At 47.0% G+C, this 17,359-nt stretch overlaps 1 protein-coding gene across 1 annotated transcript; it reads left to right on the plus strand.

Moving 5' to 3' along the window:
* Positions 1-1,412: 1,412 nt before the first annotated feature.
* LOC108669970 (von Willebrand factor A domain-containing protein 7) lies at positions 1,413-17,150 on the plus strand. The gene is made up of 15 exons (XM_018157415.2): positions 1,413-1,882; positions 3,399-3,562; positions 4,780-4,979; positions 7,539-7,618; positions 8,448-8,541; positions 9,069-9,202; positions 9,604-9,820; positions 10,286-10,377; positions 10,800-10,952; positions 12,410-12,772; positions 13,653-13,782; positions 15,110-15,165; positions 15,866-16,064; positions 16,269-16,490; positions 17,069-17,150. Exons 1-15 carry the CDS (start codon positions 1,685-1,687, stop codon positions 17,083-17,085), a joined length of 2,319 nt encoding a protein of 772 aa, XP_018012904.2. The 5' UTR covers positions 1,413-1,684; the 3' UTR covers positions 17,086-17,150.
* Positions 17,151-17,359: the final 209 nt, after the last annotated feature.

Genomic DNA, 17,359 nt, shown 5'->3' on the forward strand with positions numbered 1-17,359 from the left:
TGCACACATCTGTCCTCCATCATGCACACATCTGTCCTCCATCATGCACACATCTGTCCTCCATCATGCACACATCTGTCCTCCATCATGCACACATCTGTCCTTCATCATGTACACATCTGTCCTCCATCATGCACACATCTGTCCCCCATCATGTACACATCTGTCTTTCATCTTGCACACATCTGTCCTCCATCCTGCACACATCTCTCCTCCATCTTGCACACATCTGTCCTCCATCCTGTACACATATGTCCTCCATCCTGTACACATCTGTCCTCCATCGTGCAGTCCCAGTTTCGTAGGGCACGTCTAGCAGGTCGCAGAGACCGTCGAGCGTAAGAGGTATAAATGATTATGTGAAGAGATCACTTCACATAAGTGATAAAATGTCCTCGAGTTTTCACTCTAAATGCAGTAAAGTGGTCTGCGGAGTGTCACATTCCTCATTGGTGACACAGAGTGTCTGTGATTGGCTGGATTGCGGGTAAAATGAACGATGAGTGTGAGTGCGGGCGATAAGACAATCGCTCGAGGAGTCGGGTGAACCAAAGGTATATAAGGCGGCGCGGGCGCGGCTTCTGTCACTCGCGGTCACGCGGCGGACGTGGCGTGTTGCGTGTTGTGTGTCTGTTCTGGTGCCCTGGGTCGCGGGTTGTTCCCTAACGCAAGTGTTAGTTGTCATATAATCCTAAGCGGTGGAAACAGCTAATGTGTTGCGATCACATTTTTGGTTTACATTTCCAGGAATGATTCCTGCTATTAAAAGTCACCAAAAGTTATTGATGTCATTGATTCAGATACCAATCTCTCCCAAAACCTGAATTTTATTAGAATATTTGTTATTCACTCCGACTGTGCATTGTCAGTTGGTGTGGGCTGAATATACGAGCTGAATATTCGTGCTGAATGTACGTACTGAATGTACGAGCTGAATATACGTGCGTGCTGAATGTACGTGCTGAATACACGAGCTGAATATACGAGCTGAATATACGTGCATGCTGAATATACGAGCTGAATATACGAGCTGAATATACGTGCTGAATGTACGGGCTGAATGTACGGGCTGAATGTACGGGCTGAATGTACGGGCTGAATATACGAGCTGAATATACGTGCTGAATATACGTGCTGAATATATGAGCTGAATATACGTGCTGAATATACGTGCTGAATATACGTGCTGAATATACGTGCTGAATGTACGGGCTGAATGTACGGGCTGAATGTACGGGCTAAATATACGAGCTGAATATACGTGCTGAATGTACGGGCTGAGTATACGATCAGAATGCACTAGCTGAATATACGAGCTAAATATACGAGCTGAATATACGAGCTGAATATACGATATTATACCGGTTTGTCGAACTCTCACTCTCCCTCTCCCCCCCTCCTGTGCAGCACGTAATCACATCACCAGGCCGCTAACAATCACAAAGACTCTGCCAATATTCTTGCATCGCAGCCAATAACGGCGCCAATACCGAGACTTAGGTAAACTTTTATATACGAGACAGGTTACTCACTAGATACGAGACAGGTTACTCACTAGATACGAGACAGGTTACTCACTAGATACGAGACAGGTTACTCACTAGATACGAGGCAGGTTACTCACTAGATACGAGGCAGGTTACTCACTAGATACGAGGCAGGCTACTAGTGCAGCAGCAACAATATGCTGGTGAAGCTAGTGCTGCTGGCCGCCATGGTGGTGGGGGGCGCGTGGGGGTTCCTGGGGCGCGGGGGTTTGCTGGAGGGCTATGGGGATGTGCTGGGGGTTGTGTGCCCCCAATTTGACCCCCGCACCCCCGCCTGGGACCACGTGGCCATCACGACGGAGGGGGCGACCCGTGCCCTCGTGGAGCTCTTCCAGGTGGGTCACCCTGACCCTTATATTGACCTTGACACTTACCCTTACCTTAACCCTCAACCTTACAATAACCCTGACCCTTATATTGACCCTGACACTCACTCTGAATCCTTACAATGACCTTGACACTCACTCTGACCCTCACACTAACCCTGACCCTTATATTAACCCTAACACTCACTCTGACCTTTACAAGGTTCCTTATCTTGACCCTGACCCTAACACTAACCCTGACCCTAAAACTGACCCTGACGCGTAAGCAAATTCAAACCCTGAGGCAGACTCTAAGTTCGAACTTAGGACCGTTAGGTCTTGAGACCCTATAAGGCTTGAGATTCCTAGCTTAATCCCATCCCAAACCCGGACCCTGAGATGGTCTCATCCTGTGTGAGTCTTGCAACCAGCGTTCCATTGCCTTGAGAAGCTCTGCTAGTGTCTGTCTCCGACGGACTAGGCCCCGTCTCCGAAGGACTAGCCTCTATCTCCGACGGACTAGTCTCTGTCAACAACAGACTAGTCTTTGTCTCCTAAGATCACTAGTGGATTCAGAAATTTTTTTATTCAGTCGCGGCAATTCTCACAAGCATTTCTCTCGAAATGCTGCGAACTTTTAGCCTGTTCTCCTCTGGGCATGACGTTCACACACCTGTGGTTGTTTTTTGCAAAGTTTTGTGTAAATTATTTCTGCATATTTATCACGAAATTCTAATCTAAAGTCGATTTCAGCGAGTTTGTTTCTAATCCGTTCTTCGATAGTGCAAGTTAACTCCTGCCAGTCCCTCTTGGGGTTTAGACCTGGGCTGGGTATCAGTTCCAGTTGCCGTATCCACCCTCACCAGGCAGTGGTCGGACAGTGAAGTCTCTTCAACCCGAACGTCAACCACCATTCTTTCATTATTAGTAAAGAAGAGATCGAGGATATTGTGTTTCATTTTCGGCTACCGTATTTGCAGACCGAGCAAGTGTTCCGCAGCAAACTTCACTAGTTAGGCTGCCTGACTTCTGTCGAGGTCATTAACCTCGAAACCATCTGGGCTTGTCCAACGGTTACACTCCCCAAGTCCAGCCATATTAGTTTCTATCTCCTTGAAAGTCTTACTTTTTTTATTTTTATATTATTATAAATTATTCTCTGGGCAAGCAGGTGGTCTTTAGACTATGGCTACGCAAAGGTCGAGTGTTTATTGTACCCGGCCTCTACCCGCTTACCTAAACCTCTGCACGCTTTACCTAACCCCTGCACGTTGTACCCAACCCCTGCACGATGTACTCAACCCCTGCACGTTGTACTCAACCCCTGCAAAAACCGTTAGCTCAAATAAAAACTTTGGCCATCGTTGGTTTAGGACAAGAATCGTGTATCTACCTGTAAAATAATTAATCGAATAGCACATATGATAACTATTATATAATTATAAATTTCCAATTTACATAATAACATAATATGTCATATTAGTACTTAGCAATAAAAATATGGTCACCATGATTGATGACGACACTGAGAACCTGCTGCCCTCAGGAGGAGTCTGCCTCGTATGTCCACCGCCGGGGCATGACGCTGACGGAGGCCTACCAGGCCTACAGCGGCGACCAGGCCTGCCCCCGTCGACTGCTGCTCGCCTTGCAGGACATCACCGACGCCGCCACCGCCACCCACGAGGGGGACATGGGGGCCACACCCATGTGAGAAGGGAGGGGGAAAATGAAGCTGGTGGGAGTTTTGAGTTGCCACCCAAGCGGGGGAAATGGGGGCCACACCCATGTGAGAAGGGAGGGGGAAAATGAAGCTGGTGAGAGTTTTGGGTTGTCACCCACGCGGGGGACATAGGGTCTATGCCCATGTGAGAAGGGAGGGGGAAGTGAAGGGGGTCTGGTGGGACTTCTGAGTTGCCACCCATGAGGGGGATTTAGGGGCTATGCCCATGTGAAGGTGAAGGGGAAGAGGGGGAATGTCAAGATTATGGGAGGTGTTCTGTGTGAAATATGAGCTTTTGGAAGGCCGCTCAGTTTCGGGGTGAGTGGCAGCAGACCAGGTCTGCGGGTGTCGCTCTCTGCAGCTTCTGATTGGCTGCCTCACTCACCCGTCCCCCAATACGTCCTTTCACTCACCCGTCCCCAATACGTCCCCTCACTCACCCGTCCCCTAGAGTTTTATCACCCGTCCCCTCACCCGGAGCACCAGAGTTTTATCATCCCATTTGATTGGGTATATTCAAGCAATATGTGCGTTTGAAAGAAGGGTACGAAAATAAAACATTTTTAGCGAAATTATCAATGCGAAATGAAGATAGAAAAGGTCTATAATTTTCTTTCTGAATGAGTTATAATATACGCCTAACTTACGTCTCTGTTTAACATCGTGCAGTCTACAACGGCAAAGATTACGTTTAAGTTTTTAGCATCAAACACTGCATCACCCATTGATACACCCATCAAACACTGCATCACCCTTTGATATACCCATCAAACACTGCATCACCCTTTGATACACCCATCAAACACTGCATCACCCATTGATACACCCATCAAACACTGCATCACCCTTTGATACACCCATCAAACACTGCATCACCCATTGATACACCCAATAAACACTGCATCATTCAATGGTCTCTTCACCATTATCAGGCACAACTCCAACCACTGCCCCCACCAGGCATCACCACCATTACATCTCTCACCTCTGACACACACCACCACCACCCCTCACCACCTCAGCAGCACCACCACCACTCACCCTCCTCCCTATCAACACCGCTCACCCTCCTCCCTACCAACACCACTCACCCCCCTCACCCCCACCACCACTCACCTCCCTCACCCACTCCTCACCACTCACCCCCCTCACCCACTCCTCACCACTCACCCCTCACCCCCACTCACCCCCCTCCCCCCACCAGGTACAACTTCAACAACGAGCAGTTCTTAGCGGCGCAGGCGGTGCTGGAGGCGCGGTGGGGGCGGCTGGTGGGCGCCGTGCAGGCGCGGGACATGGCGGCGGCCCGCCTGCTGCTGGGCACGTCCCTGGCCGCCCTGCAGGACTTCTATGCCCACTCCAACTGGGTCGAGCTGGGCAGGAGCTCCATCCTGGAGGACCTGGGTCAGTCCAGTGCTAGGGTGGACATATATGCACCATACCCTGTCTGGGTGAGGGAAAATAGGCTCTATACCTTGTCTGGGTGGTAGTCTGGGCATCACACCGAGTCTGGGTTGGGGTCTGGGCATCACACTGAGTCTGGGGTAGTCTGGGCATCATACACTGTCGGGTTGGTAGTCTGGACATCACACTGAGTCTGAGGTAGTCTGGGCATCATACACTGTCGGGTTGGTAGTCTGGGCATCACACTGAGTCTGGGGTAGTCTGGGCATCATACACTGTCGGGTTGGTAGTCTGGGCATCACACTGAGTCTGGGGTAGTCTGGGCATCATACACTGTCGGGTTGGTAGTCTGGGCATCACACTGAGTCTGGGGTAGTCTGGGCATCATACACTGTCGGGTTGGTAGTCTGGGCATCACACTGAGTCTGGGGTAGTCTGGGCATCATACACTGTCGGGTTGGTAGTCTGGGCATCACACTGAGTCTGGGGTAGTCTGGGCATCATACACTGTCGGGTTGGTAGTCTGGGCATCACACTGAGTCTGGGGTAGTCTGGGCATCATACACTGTCGGGTTGGTAGTCTGGGCATCACACTGAGTCTGGGGTAGTCTGGGCATCATACACTGTCGGGTTGGTAGTCTGGGCATCACACTGAGTCTGGGGTAGTCTGGGCATCATACACTGTCGGGTTGGTAGTCTGGGCATCACACTGAGTCTGGGGTAGTCTGGGCATCATACACTGTCGGGTTGGTAGTCTGGGCATCACACTGAGTCTGGGGTAGTCTGGGCATCATACACTGTCGGGTTGGTAGTCTGGGCATCACACTGAGTCTGGGGTAGTCTGGGCATCATACACTGTCGGGTTGGTAGTCTGGGCATCACACTGAGTCTGGGGTAGTCTGGGCATCATACACTGTCGGGTTGGTAGTCTGGGCATCACACTGAGTCTGGGGTAGTCTGGGCATCATACACTGTCGGGTTGGTAGTCTGGGCATCACACTGAGTCTGGGGTAGTCTGGGCATCATACACTGTCGGGTTGGTAGTCTGGGCATCACACTGAGTCTGGGGTAGTCTGGGCATCATACACTGTCGGGTTGGTAGTCTGGGCATCACACTGAGTCTGGGGTAGTCTGGGCATCATACACTGTCGGGTTGGTAGTCTGGGCATCACACTGAGTCTGGGGTAGTCTGGGCATCATACACTGTCGGGTTGGTAGTCTGGGCATCACACTGAGTCTGGGGTAGTCTGGGCATCATACACTGTCGGGTTGGTAGTCTGGGCATCACACTGAGTCTGGGGTAGTCTGGGCATCATACACTGTCGGGTTGGTAGTCTGGGCATCACACTGAGTCTGGGGTAGTCTGGGCATCATACACTGTCGGGTTGGTAGTCTGGGCATCACACTGAGTCTGGGGTAGTCTGGGCATCATACACTGTCGGGTTGGTAGTCTGGGCATCACACTGAGTCTGGGGTAGTCTGGGCATCATACACTGTCGGGTTGGTAGTCTGGGCATCACACTGAGTCTGGGGTAGTCTGGGCATCATACACTGTCGGGTTGGTAGTCTGGGCATCACACTGAGTCTGGGGTAGTCTGGGCATCATACACTGTCGGGTTGGTAGTCTGGGCATCACACTGAGTCTGGGGTAGTCTGGGCATCATACACTGTCGGGTTGGTAGTCTGGGCATCACACTGAGTCTGGGGTAGTCTGGGCATCATACACTGTCGGGTTGGTAGTCTGGGCATCACACTGAGTCTGGGGTAGTCTGGGCATCATACACTGTCGGGTTGGTAGTCTGGGCATCACACTGAGTCTGGGGTAGTCTGGGCATCATACACTGTCGGGTTGGTAGTCTGGGCATCACACTGAGTCTGGGGTAGTCTGGGCATCATACACTGTCGGGTTGGTAGTCTGGGCATCACACTGAGTCTGGGGTAGTCTGGGCATCATACACTGTCGGGTTGGTAGTCTGGGCATCACACTGAGTCTGGGGTAGTCTGGGCATCATACACTGTCGGGTTGGTAGTCTGGGCATCACACTGAGTCTGGGGTAGTCTGGGCATCATACACTGTCGGGTTGGTAGTCTGGGCATCACACTGAGTCTGGGGTAGTCTGGGCATCATACACTGTCGGGTTGGTAGTCTGGGCATCACACTGAGTCTGGGGTAGTCTGGGCATCATACACTGTCGGGTTGGTAGTCTGGGCATCACACTGAGTCTGGGGTAGTCTGGGCATCATACACTGTCGGGTTGGTAGTCTGGGCATCACACTGAGTCTGGGGTAGTCTGGGCATCATACACTGTCGGGTTGGTAGTCTGGGCATCACACTGAGTCTGGGGTAGTCTGGGCATCATACACTGTCGGGTTGGTAGTCTGGGCATCACACTGAGTCTGGGGTAGTCTGGGCATCATACACTGTCGGGTTGGTAGTCTGGGCATCACACCTACTGTGTCTGGGGTAGTCTGGGTGCTCAATATCACACAAGGCAGAGGGATGCTATGACCCGTGTCATGTGTGGGGAGTAAAGGACCTGTTATTAACTTATTCCCCAGGGCTGCCAGGGGGGAAGCTCCCTGAGGTGGCGCGCCCTGAGGACGAGGCCTGCGTCAGCTGCCCTCAGGAGAAGACCTCGGTGAGTGATCCCCATGCTTACTTCCCCAGCGTTCCTCCTCAAGCCTTGCTTCCCCAGCCTTACTTCCCTAGGCTTGACCTTTTGCTTCACGTCCACGGCCTTTAATTCTGTACTTAAATTCATAGCCTTATTTTCTATTCACAGCCTCAACAGCCAATATTTGGACCTAATTTATGCAGACTTATTACTGCAGGGTTGTCCACCAGACTTATTACTGCAGGGTTGTCCCCCAGACTTATTACTGCAGGGTTGTCCACAGACTAATTGATGCAGGGTTGTCCACAGACTAATTGATGCAGGGTTGTCCACCAGACTTATTACTGCAGGGTTGTCCACCAGACTAATTAATGCAGGGTTGTCCACAGACTAATTGATGCAGGGTTGTCCACCAGACTTATTACTGCAGGGTTGTCCACCAGACTAATTAATGCAGGGTTGTCCACAGACTAATTGATGCAGGGTTGTCCACCAGACTTATTACTGCAGGGTTGTCCACCAGACTAATTAATGCAGGGTTGTCCACAGACTAATTGATGCAGGGTTGTCCACCAGACTTATTACTGCAGGGTTGTCCACCAGACTAATTACTTCAGGGTTTTCGGCCAGGCTAATTACTGCAGCATTTTACTCAGACTTTGATTTTAGTGCCGAAATAATAGTTTTTTTGTGATGACCACTTGTGATGACACACATGTGATGACCTACTTATGATGACCTACTTATGATGACCCACTCATGATGACCCACTCATGATGACCCACTCATGATGACCCATTTATGATGACCCACTCATGATGACCCACTTGTAATGACCCACTTGTGATGACAGGCAGGATGCACCACTCGCCTCGCCGACTCCCTCTTGACCGCGGGTTTGCTAACGTCAGACTACGTCGCTGCCACAGGACTCACGCCACTGACAGGTGTGTGGCATGACCGTGTGGCGTGAGCATATACACGAGGCCAATAGTACGGTAACATGACCGTGTGGCGTGCGCCTATACACGAGGACAATAGTACGGCAAATTGCGGCATTTAGTCTCTGAATGTTTTACTGGCCGCCATTACTTTCCCCGTTACCCCGACACGGCAGGGTGGCCCAGTGGTTACAGTTCAGAGTACCAAGATTGGCGCAGAGAGGCGCGGGTTTGATCCCAGCTCTGTGCGCCAGTTTCTGGTCAGACTTGGCAAGGAGGCCGGGCGGTTAAGCACAGCAGAATTGTAGCAGTGCGTTGCGAGTTCGAGACCGCAAAATGCTGTGAATGATCTGCGATGTTAAGAATCGGCAACAAGCCTACGGCCTAATAAAAGCTAAAACCGCTATTATTATTATTATTATTATTATTATTGATATTATTATTATTATTATCATTATTATTGTTATTTTTATTATTAGTATTATTATTATAATTATTATTATAATAATCACGTTTTGGATTACGTCTGGCAGGCAAGTGCGTGCTGCCACCCCGCCAGGATGGGGGAGATGCGCGAGTGGCAGGAGGCATCGGTAAGGACCTGCCATCAGCCTGCTTCAGCCCCCGCCCCGACCTGCACGACCGCGCCGCGCAGCTCGCCGCGCAGGTCGCCTTAATAGGACAAACTTTTATTTAAATAATTAATTAATTTAATGATGAAATAATTTAAGCATATATTATAAATGAGGGATAAATTGGTATCAGATTGATATAAGATGGTAAATGCTGGAATAATATAATAGTGTCTTGTTAACGTTGAGCAAAATTAATGTGTAGAAATATGATGTTTTTGATAAAGAAAATATTCAAGGTTTTAAATGAATCGAATTCATGCTGAGTCAAACATAGCTGGCAATGTTAATCACAAATCTCACGTTGTTGGAGAAGTGAGTCACAGAAGTCACTACCCAAACAAAATTTAGAGTCGCCCCAGCTTCTGGTAATCCAAATCAGAAGCTGCCGCGTCTGTAAATTTTTACTGAGTAAACACCCTGCCGCCCGGTGCAGGCTACGACCCACTACCTGACGGTGCTGCGGCATGCGGTTGGTAACGACCTCTTCAGCCAGCTGATGGCCACCACACCGCGGCCAGCGCTGGCCATCGTGGCAGATGGACGGGCGGACTACACTCAAGTTGTCCTCAACATCCTGCAGAGCGGACAATGGACACGGCAGAACAACAAGGAGCCTGAGGAATATATCCTTGTGACCTACTCCGAGACACGTGAGTCATACCTCCTTGTGACCTACTCCGAGACACGTGAGTCATACCTCCTTGCGACCTACTCCGACACACGTGAGTCACACCTCCTTGTGACCTACTCCGACACACGTGAGTCATACCTCCTTGTGACCTACTCCGACACACGTGAGTCATACCTCCTTGTGACCTACTCCGACACACGTGAGTCATACCTCCTTGTGACCTACTCCGACACACGTGAGTCATACCTCCTTGTGACCTACTCCGACACACGTGAGTCATACCTCCTAGGGACCCGGTAATACCTTCCGGTATTCATAAATGTTTTTAAACATTTAAATAAATAAATTGAATTTAAATTGAAATAATAAATAAAATGATAAGTTGAGAAACAATAGGAAATATATTATGAAGTAAATTATAGTGCATATGTGCGAGGTATATATATTATTGTATTGTTGAGAAATATATATATTAATGTTGCAGTGCGGGGGGGCGGCGTGCTGCGGTCGACGTCGCGGGGGGCGCTCGTGGAGGCCCTCAAGACGGCCGCCCTCGACCCCTCGCCTGCGCTGAGGGTGGGTGAGGGGAGGGGTGGTGGTGGTGGTAATGGTGGTCGTGGTGATGGTTGTGCGGTGATGATTGTGGTGATGAAGTTTGTGATGATGGTTATTTTGACAGTCCTAGTGATGACGGAAGGGTTGGTGCATCTGGTGACATGCAACAGGCGGTGAGCCTGCCGCTGGTGAGGCTGCCAGCGGTGAAAAGTTTTGTGTGTATCAGTGGGAGGTCTGGTAGCCTAGATACCACACAACTCTAACTTCCCCATTCCTACTGACTAATTAATTGACTAATTAATTACTGACTAATTCTTCCACTGACTAATTCTTTCACTGACTAATTCTTCCCGATCTTCACCCAGAACCTTAACTCCCGAACCCATCTTCGCCTACCACCTTAGCTCCCCCACCCATCCTCACCCATCCCCCACCTCCCCCAGGACCCACTCTCCGCCCTTCACATGGCGGCACACGCGGCGCCCCCCGACGCGGAGGTGTTCATGTTGACCAGCGACGCGTCCCTGGGGGCGACCACCACAGGGGGCGCCACGCCCCTGCACACGCAGGAGCTGCTGCTGCGCAAGAGGATCAAGGTGGGCGACCGCTTCAGGGCCTGTCATGCCTTACGATTACAATGGATAACATTTTTCCAATTCACAGTGAAGATCTTACTATGGATTAAATTTTTTCTATTCACAGTGAAGTTCAATCACATTCACATTCTCATTCATGGATCTTGATGGTGAAAATTAATGTGCATGCAAATGAAGTATCAAATAGATCCTCGCTTAAATGTTCGATAGTTAAAGTACTGAGCGTATAAATACAATGAAATTTATAACACTGTTTAAAGTAATAATACAATCGGTCATCTTCGCCAAGGACAAAAAACTTCGTTAAAAATGATATATCATGAAAACTTGTCTCATGAGACCAAATATCCATATTGTTTATAAGGATCGTGAGAAGACTTCGTTTAGTTTAAGATAGGATCCGTATATCAGGACGTTATAAAATTTCAAGAATGTTATAAAAACTAGAAACTATTGTTAGGATCGCATGAGAACTTTGAGGATCATGAAGAAAGTTAACACTATTTCTGAAGTTCTATACTTTAGAAATACTTTTCACTCACCCATCAACTTTCTTATCATAACCGCAAGAAGACTTATCTTATGAAGACAGCATGAGAACTTTAAGGATCATAGGAAGACTTATAATTATTGAAACCGCATGAAAACTTCTCAAATGAAGACTGAGTGAAAACTTAGCTTACCTGAACGTTGTGAAAACTTTGCTCGTAAAGATGGCATAACACAGTTCGGGTTACTAACTTAATTTCTGATCATTGTTCCATTGAAAACCATTCATTGTACGAATGCTTTACCGCTAGCGATTATTCTTTATAGAGCAGAGCAATGGCGGGAAACTTCTTCTAGCACAGTAAATGAAACTAAATAATAGGAAAACTTCATTTAATCCATATGTGATTTGTAGAACGTAAAAGCCTTTGATGAACATATTTACATAGATTAAAATCAAATTACTGAAGCACGATCAACACTGGCGATTTCATGTAAGGCGTTGGCGTTCAAAATAACCTGTAGATATACATATATTATAGATGAACTTTTTCAGAAAACCGTGATCTCTAATATTATGGGGTACACTTGTTAAATGAAGATTCTGGTTCATTATTTCGAAATTGATGACACAAAATGATTTAACTTAAAACCATAATATAAGGGTTTTCCATGGTTTTAAAACTATAATATACGCGTTTTTTATTAAATGAATTATCATGCAAGAATATTTGTTGTATAGCCAAAATAATTTCATATTCCACTAATATCTTAGAGTCCCTGGAATAAGAAGCAAGGAACGTTGAGGCTGAGATCAGACTCAAAACCCAGTCCAGTGCTCCATGATCCATGCTTCCACTGCGTGAATTGAAATTGAAGGAACGCAAAACGATTCACTCTGGGAGCTTAGAAGTGAGAGCCATTAAAATTCCACGATCATTTTTTTAATAATCCACTTCTTTGTCTAGGTAACACCGCTGATGGTTGGCCAGATTGCACAACGGGTTCCACGTGCGGCGGTTGCCCTGGGCTCGCTCCAGCTGAACGGATCTGCAGAGCACGAAGCATCACTGATCATATGGGGTGGTAACAACTCCAGCCATGTTCCCCAGCCGTTTGATGTTGACAAGGAGAAGCTACAGATGTTGTCGGCAAGTCGCGTCTACCAGGTCCTGGCAACGCTGTCTCTGGTCACAGGAAGTCACATCATTGACGTGCCTTACGAAACTCTGAAAGAGGTTTCCACGAATAGCGACTACAACCGCTATTACGGGAACTCTTACACCGAGCTTACCCTCACTACTGTAGTGCTGGCTCTATTCAATCAAGGGGTGAGTCTTAGTTGGATTTTTATTATGAGTTTACAAAAAAGTTACACTATTGCTGTTCATTCATGTCTCTGAAAGATGAGCTGATGGATTTAGCCTTTTAGTATACTTACAGTTGAGCGAAAATGTTCCTGTTTGTGGAAGAGTTCAAACGGGGAAAGTAAATAAAATTCTTACGTAATTCAAATTATTAATATATGGACGTAATGTAAAAATTTTATCTGGCGCCATAAATAGACCCATAATAGCACATAATGTCACATGAACTAGATTTAGAATAATGACCTCTCCCTTTTCTCCAACTCTCACTCACCTGCCTATCTCAAAACTCCCAATTAAAAAATGTACTGCCGGCATAACGGTTCTACTGAGCTTTCTGCCGGGCATTCCATGTGACAGCGCCTATCGGGGATATTGGAAGAATTTCTCTTTTTATTTGTGGAGAGATCTTAGCTGAAGGGCAATCTTGGTGATATTGGCCGAAATATTAGAGCAGTGAGATGCGGGTTCGAGGCTGAGATAGCTGTTAGATATTCTAGTCGATGCCGACGAGGTTGTAAGGTGGTGATTGACAGCAGGACTGACTCAGGATGTTGCGATATTGAAACCGATGCCAGCAGAGAAGTTCTTCAATTTATAGAACCGGCCATTAGTCAACGTCAGCATCCCAATATTATTTATTATTATCGTGCTGTTTATCTATCATTGACCCTGGACCTGTGAATGATGAATTTGAAATTGTTCATTACAAAATTTTGCATGTTCTCGACGCATCATTGATATAGATGCTTACGAAGTTTAACAGAAACTAAAATATAATGAATCTTGCATGCATGAATGTTCCTCCTGTCTTATAGTGTCACATTTTACGCAATCTGAGCAGGTGCTGCTCCATCGTGACATCGCAGTGTCGACCTCAAAGACCATCAGCATCCCCCTGGACAACAGCATCTCAGGCTGCAACATCGCTCTCTACGGCGCCTTTGTCTCGGCGACCATGACGGCTGATGGAGGTGCGTGTTGTACAATGACGGCTGATGGAGGTGCGGGTAGTACCATGACGGTTGATGGAGGTGCGTGTAGTACCATGACGGACCATGACGGTTGATGGAGGTGCGGGTAGTACCATGACGGGTGATGGAGGTGCGTGTAGTACCATGACGGTTGATGGAGGTGCGTGTAGTACCATGACGGCTGATGGAGGTGCGTGTAGTACCATGGCGGCTGATGGAGGTACGTGTATTACCAAGACGAATGATGGAGGTGCGTGTAGTACCATGACAGATGATAGAGGTGCGTGTAGTACCATGACAGATGATGGAGACGCGTGTAGTACCATGATGGATGATGGAGGTGCGTGTAGTACCATGACGGATGATGGAGGTGCGTGTAGTACCATGACGGGTGATGGAGGTGCGTGTAGTACCATGACGGGTGATGGAGGTGCGTGTATAATACCGACGCTCACTATGCACTAAACCGCACTCCAAACGCCCTACTTCATACCGCTTGTAATAAATCTCTCTTCCGTGGGGCGGAAAAATCTCTCGTGAGACGAATCTCTCTTTAATGGCGTGGAATAATCTCGTGTGTGACGAATCTCTCTTTAATGGCGTGGAAAAATCTCTTGTGAGACGAATCTCTCTTTAATGGCGTGGAAAAATCTCTTGTGAGACGAATCTCTCTTTATGAAAAATCTCCTGTGAGACGAATCTCTCTTTAATGGCGTGGAAAAATCTCTTGTGAGACAAATCTCTCTTTAATGGCGTGGAAAAATCTCTTGTGAGACGATTCTCTCTTTAATGGCGTGGAAAAATCTCTTGTGAGACGATTCTCTCTTTAATGATGTAGAATAATCTATTGTGGGACGAATATCTTCTTCGTGGGTGGACTGATCTCGTTGCGATGGATAGACGTGAAGTTTGCCTCGACTGACTTCCATGAGGTTGTTAAATTCCATGGCGCACCTGAGCAAAACTGAAGTATAGCTGTAATATGAAGACGCCTTAATATTGGAGAAGGAAATTGAAGCTTATCACTAATGCAAAGACGCGTCCATGAGAAAGAATTGTTGAACAGGAAGTAGAATGGATGGGTGAATGAGGTTATATAACTTGAGATTAAATGGACTCGGTAATTTCGCTAAATGAGAGTAATAAATACTGCTGACCGTGTGTAGGTTTGAGTGCGCACAATGTTTACAATGCAGTGCTGCTAGAATTAAGTATAATGAAAATTTGCTAAGATAGTTTTGTTACGTTTGAATCATGATATTCATTGAAATTTTTATTGTGCCAATTGCCTCTTAATATACAGTATTAATAATTAATCATCTTCTAGGCTCTGCCGTCGGACTGCTGACTCAAAGAGCCCCAGCTATCCCCAGCATGTCCAAGGTGAGGATGTTTTCAATGCTATTCCTATCTGTAGTCACAGGATTAACGCTATTCCTACCTGCAGATGCGGGATCAACGCAATTCCTACCTGCAGGTAACATATTTTCAGACGTCGCATTTTAGGTCGAAGAAAATGCCGGGCAGGCCCCATGTATAGTGTATACCGTTAACTGATCTGTATAGTTCGAGCAGGCTCCATGCATACGGTTGTTATTCATCAACTCTCACCGAAATGTCAAATTTCGACATGTGCAAATGAAGGGAATGAGATATGTGGGATGAACTCGTGTGCCGAACTGGGGATAAATTGACACGTCGCGACAGTGGGGATTAATAGGAAGGCCGCGATAAATGTTTCACTGGCAGAGGGATAAATTAATACGTCACGGCAATGGGGATAGATAAATGTTTCACGGCGAAGGATTTATTAGTACTTCTCGGTAGTGGGGATAAACTAAGCTAGCAGATAACCACGCATCGCAGTGGATGCTGGCCGATCACTTGCTGTATCGCGGGCCTCGTGCCTTAGACTTCTCCGGAAAATTTCATTTTATTAAATTTCAGTTACAACGCGGGTAAGTACTTTCATAATTTCTTAATAAACTCATCGACTCGCAAGAAATTTAATCAACTTGAAAATAAGATAAAAAAATGTCTATTTCATGCCGAAGTTATTAATATCATGGACATGTATGCACAGACTGACGTAGATCGCACGTTCAAGTACGTCAGCGTACCAAAAGGATCCAAGAAGCTAACGTTGACGTACCGTCCTGTTGACGTGGCCTCTGTCATCGTCACTGCGGCGGCAACAACGGATCTCATCCCTGCGTTCTACCGAGCTGACGTAGACAGCATTTACCCCTCCCTGCAACCTCTCCCCCAACCCCCCAGCGCTGGTTAGTAGACTGGGAACGTGTTAGCCAAGTTGGTGACTGGATTTATGTTATGAGTCTTTGAAGATAATAGTCAAGTCAAGTGTCGTTAGAAACGGGGAATTAAAACTAAATTTTAATGACATCGGCATGTACGCAGTTGTGAACAGAACTTTAAATAAACCAGGAATACATTTTACAATAATAAAACTGCTCACATGACTCAAGGTATGGACCAATTTCTTGGCGTGACTGTGACTGCCGTCGACACGTCCAGTCAACGGCACGTGGTCTCCGTAGACTTGGCGCCGCTCAGAAGCCCAGACTCCGCCCACGCCCTACTGCTGCCAACGATGTCACCCAGACTTAACACTTACGTCAGACTCGACGACTCTAGTGCGCTTCCTCGGTCGCCATTTAGCGTCATCTACAGAGCACAGGATTCTGACGGTGAGGCATCAAATTGTGACAAAAAGCTGTTACTAAAATAAAGTTGAGAAATGTTATAAGCAGTAGTTTGTTAGAAGTTGACACGTGGCATCAGTAATGTTGAACCATTGAGGGAATATAGTCAAAATAATTTTTGAGTTTTTTTTTGCATAAATGTCTTTAAAAACGAATTAAGCGTAGGTATTTAAAAACTAATTTATTGAATTAATATGTGTTCCATTGTATTCATGCTCAAAAACAATCAATTTAACAAATGTAATAATAAAAACCTCCTGAATAAAACAAATAAACCCTCCTGTCTTGCTGATCACTTATCTACACGATGAGTAAATTTTCGTAGACCACATATACTAACAAAGCAATCCAGACAGCACATTCGATAATTCAGAAACCATTTAATAAATATTCTGCCCTGGTAGATCGTTTCGTTACCTCAAAGTAATTATTCAGCTCGAATAGGTCGTTCAGGTACCAAAGAGTAATCATTCTGCCGAGCACATATTTCATTTACAAAAGAATAATAACTATGCTAAAGCAGGTCGTTCTGTTGCCACGTAGTAATTATTTCTCTCGTTTAGGTCGTGAACTGGTATGAACTGGTACGCGTGAGTCAGCAACTTCAGTTGCTATGCGGGTCTCGCCTTAGCCTGAGCAGCGGTCATGAGGTGGGGGGGAGGCGGGGCACCAGACTTGCGGTTCCCTTCAGCCTCACCAACACCGCTGACGCTGAAGAGACTTTTGTCCTCACCGCTTCAGACGCCCTGGGATTCCCTGTTGCCTTACCTCGTAGAAGGTAATTCGAAAATATTTTCATTAACCAAATTGAGTAATTTTTATATTTATAATGAAGCAATAAAGCAAAAAATGCA

The sequence above is a fragment of the Hyalella azteca genome, unplaced genomic scaffold (genome assembly GCF_000764305.2).
Source record: "Hyalella azteca isolate HAZT.00-mixed unplaced genomic scaffold, Hazt_2.0.2 contig14111, whole genome shotgun sequence".
In the NCBI taxonomy this organism is placed as follows: domain Eukaryota; kingdom Metazoa; phylum Arthropoda; class Malacostraca; order Amphipoda; family Hyalellidae; genus Hyalella; species Hyalella azteca.